This window comes from Haliaeetus leucocephalus, unplaced genomic scaffold (genome assembly GCF_000737465.1).
Source record: "Haliaeetus leucocephalus isolate CR32 unplaced genomic scaffold, Haliaeetus_leucocephalus-4.0 Scaffold252, whole genome shotgun sequence".
In the NCBI taxonomy this organism is placed as follows: domain Eukaryota; kingdom Metazoa; phylum Chordata; class Aves; order Accipitriformes; family Accipitridae; genus Haliaeetus; species Haliaeetus leucocephalus.
The window spans coordinates 43,540-47,348 of record NW_010972688.1 but is presented as its reverse complement, the minus strand read 5'-3'; the positions used below and the strand labels follow the sequence as shown (position 1 = coordinate 47,348).

Below are 3,809 nucleotides of genomic sequence, written 5' to 3'. Positions count from 1 at the left end.
GCCTTCTTGCTATCAATGAACTGTCCCTCTGGGATAGCACTGGCATTAAGCACCTTGTATCTGTGGGGTGAGAGGAACTATGAATGAAGGCAATCTCAGGTCATAAGTCAACACTGTTTATTGAGACTAACCACAGTCTTTGCAGCAGAATGAGGCTGAGGAAGATGGAATTTCATCCCTTGTTTAGAGACACCGTTACAATGAAGTCCCAATCTGATAACAAAATTAAGGAAACTTTTACTGTCTTCAGGTGATCAGTCATAGATGAAAAGAGGACACTGATCTCCAGCCATTTCAGTCCGATGCCTTCTTCACTTAAACTATGCTGTAGAAAGTTGCTAGAGAGGAACATTGCCACTTTGTGTATAGGCGGAAAGCATCTTCCCCTGAAACTTGCAGCTGATACAATGGCCAAAGCACTCTATCTGAGTTTGTCATTTTTGTCTGAGAATGTGTTGTACCCACATCCCAATTTGCATTTTTTAATCTTGTAAGCATTGGCTTGGGGAGCTCTATTGTGCTTCCATATTCAGAGACACTGGCAAAGTTTGACTGTTTGATGAACAGCAGTCAGTGAGGACACCTGACTTATCTCTTCATTTCTCAACAAGTTCTTTTTTGCTAGCCGTACATGTTGCCTTTATTTATGCATTCCAGCATTTTCCCCTTCTTTCAGTTATAATCGGATAGAGTTGGCATCAAAAAATAACAACAAATGTTAAAATACTGAAGATGTACAACTTATGCCGTAAAGACAGGATGGAGAGCAGAAAGGAGATTGATCTCTGTTTGAAGTCTGCATAGAGGATTCTGCTTGGGAAACCTTTCCTGCAAATTCTGATGCCTTCCAGCACGCCGTTACACCGCAGCTGGTGTAGCACCAGTTCATGCTCCATAGCACCTGAGTGAATAAGACAATTATTTGATACTTCATGATAAAGCATAGAGAATAATGGGTGCATCACACTATGATTTCTCTCTACTTGAGGTTCTTACCAGGTGTTTTTGTTTCATTAGGGATGATGCAACGGACAAAATGGGGGTGAGTACTCCGTAGATTGGTCATCAGTTTGTTGAGGTTCTCCTGTGGGTTCATGAGCAAAGATTTTTCATTAACAAATGGTACCTCTGCAGTTATACTGTCAGATGTTAGAAAAGTGTTGGAAAGAAATAATGAATTTATTATTCCCACCTATAGCCATCCCAATTTGAGTTTTCTTCTGCCTTTCAGTCTTGAGCGTGAGAGAAAGTCACAAAACTGTGTAATGTGTTTTCATGAGACTGAGGGATACATCCACTCAGACAGGACACCTATGGAGAATGGTGACCAGAAGCTCCTGGCAAAAGGCGTAATTCTGAGTGAAAGATGATTCTTTGTAATAACCTGATTCTCACTCTATGGAAGACACTGACTATTGATGAGAACAGAAGCAAAACCAAAAATAGGACAAAAGGGAAGAGGGCCAAGGACCAAGTTTGCAGAGAATGCTGGGAAAGGGAAGCTTAATGGCATTAAATGCTACTTGTGAGGATATATTTGACAACAGTCGAGCAGGGGAAGACAAGAAAGACTCCCTGTTCTTGAGTATGGGGGTCACAAGTTGTAGATTTCTCTACAAAAAAAAAAAGGCATGAGTGGCAGGTCTGACAGCACCCCTTTCTAGAATTGTTTTTAAAAGCAATCCCATGAACTAGCTCTGATTTTAGCAATCATTTTTACTAGTGAGGTCCTAACAGTTCTCAGTTCAGCCCTGGTTTGGAGCAGGGCAAAGCTGCTCAGACAGCTATCTCTTTCACAGTGTGAAAAACTGTTCAGGATACCAGATGGTAGCTAGATGCCACAGGTTCTGAAACAAGAGTGTTTCCATCTGCATTAAGCTCTGTCCATTGGTGGAAAAGAAACTGGCCTTGGCATTTCCCTATTGCCTTGTCTTCATATGTATAATCATGTGCAAGCAATTATGTGTTATGTATTATCATGTGCAAATGCACATATATTTATATGTGCTGATCCAGACTTAAGGTTCCCAGAGGCAGGTAGCCATATCCACCATTGTCCTCCTGTCCAAGGCAGAGGGAGAGAGGGAAGAGCTTGATCCTACCAGCTGGTGTACTCATGAGTAAATGAAACTAGCCTGACCTAAGTACCTCTTACAACATTCGAAGAAAAGCGAGATCAAGATGTAACTTCCTCAGCTGGCCTCAGCTGACTTGCAGTCAGCTCTTTTATGAATAACTGAAGAGATGTTCTTGATGCAGAAAAATGTTAATAGGTGCAGTAAAATGGCCTTGTTGGAGTTAGTGTGAGGTTAATAATCTTCAACTTAAAAGAAAAGAGGAAAAAAATAGAGAGAATGACTTCTGTACTTACCCTGAAAAGAGCAGATACTGTCTGGAAAGAAGAACCCTTCTTCTTGCCACCCTTCTTGCCACCACCACCACCACTCTCTGAAGAACACCAAAAAAAGATGGTTTTAGAGCTCTGATTTGTAAAATTTTTCTCTATGAGACAGCAAGAAGCTTTTTCATATGTATCAGTCAGGCTAAGAAAGGTACCTAAGATGCAGTGGGAAAGAGAGTCAACACTCAGTCTAAAGGAACACAGGACCAAAAGTGTGTGATAATCCAAGGGATTATCATGGCTGAGTGGAAGGCCTGAAATACATGTGATCTTTTCCTTTATTAATAAATTCAAGCCATGGGACACTCTGCACAACATGCAGTTTCTTTAGAACACTTGAGCTGATATTCATGGCTCTGGCAGAGCCAGTAAATAAAAATGAAAATATGAATTTCACAGAACTGACCTGCCTCTCCTCCAGCAGAGGCAAAGAGTAAGGCCAGTGTCTTCAGGGATGATTTCTGGTACAGCCCCACAACAGTTTCATTCAGGGGATCCTTGTTTTTCTCCAGCCAGCCAGTGATGTTGTAGTCCACCATGCCAGCATAGTGCACCAGGGAGAAGTGGGCCTCAGCCTTCCCTTTGGCAGGCTTGGGCTTCTGGAAGTTGTTGGACTTGCCCAGATGTTGGTCATAAAGCTTGTTCTTGAAAGAGGTGTCAGTTGCCTTGGGGAACATGCACTCCTCTTCCAGGATGGAGAAGATGCCCATGGGCTGGAAGAAGCAGAAGGAAGGAGGAAGAGGTGAAAAGGCAGAAAGAATCACAGATAAAGAAATAGCTTCCTGAGTGAGACAATACTAACTCTCTCAGGGATTGTTCTTCTGCTCGGCAGAGTAAATTGTAAAATAATCTGAACTTATGTATTTACAATGTCACATTTACCCTTTCAAGCAACATTTATAAATATATAAAAAATTAATGCATTTCTGAAAAGATTAGACGTTGTGAATTACACAAATACCTTCTCAATGAGTTCAATGCAGGCAGCCAGGTCCATCCCAAAGTCAATGAACTCCCATTCAATTCCTTCTTTCTTGTACTCTTCCTGCTCCAGCACGAACATGTGGTGGTTGAAGAACTGTTGCAGTTTCTCATTGGTGAAGTTGATGCACAGCTGCTCCAGGCTGTTGAACTGCAGAATGCAGAGATTTACTTACTTGCAAAGTTCAGTTCCAGGAACACTTTCCATCTTCCAATAGGTTTTATTTTCAACCCATTAAGGTCTCCATGACTGGGTTCCTGAATTTCTAGTCATGGGACTGGACAGGTGACTGGCATATTCCGTCCTCTAATATATCTACCCTTTCAGGTGCTGGCACTGTCTCAGCATATTTCTGAGCTCTGAAAAGAGTTGCAAAGCTTAGACCATGTCCACCTTTTCATCTGCTTGAATTTGTGTACGCTGCCA

General features: G+C 41.8%; 1 protein-coding gene across 1 annotated transcript in view; it reads right to left on the bottom strand.

Annotated features, from left to right (window-relative positions):
- The window catches only part of LOC104832527 (myosin-3-like), a 20,243-nt gene that overhangs the window by 9,681 nt on the left and 6,753 nt on the right, over positions 1-3,809 (bottom strand). The window contains exons 13-18 of the mRNA XM_010568758.1: positions 3,363-3,533; positions 2,830-3,114; positions 2,372-2,500; positions 997-1,084; positions 739-901; positions 242-338 (exon numbers count right to left, since the gene is read on the bottom strand). Coding sequence (XP_010567060.1) covers positions 242-338; positions 739-901; positions 997-1,084; positions 2,372-2,500; positions 2,830-3,114; positions 3,363-3,533 — 933 coding nt within the window. The remainder of the gene's footprint in view (positions 1-241; positions 339-738; positions 902-996; positions 1,085-2,371; positions 2,501-2,829; positions 3,115-3,362; positions 3,534-3,809) is intronic.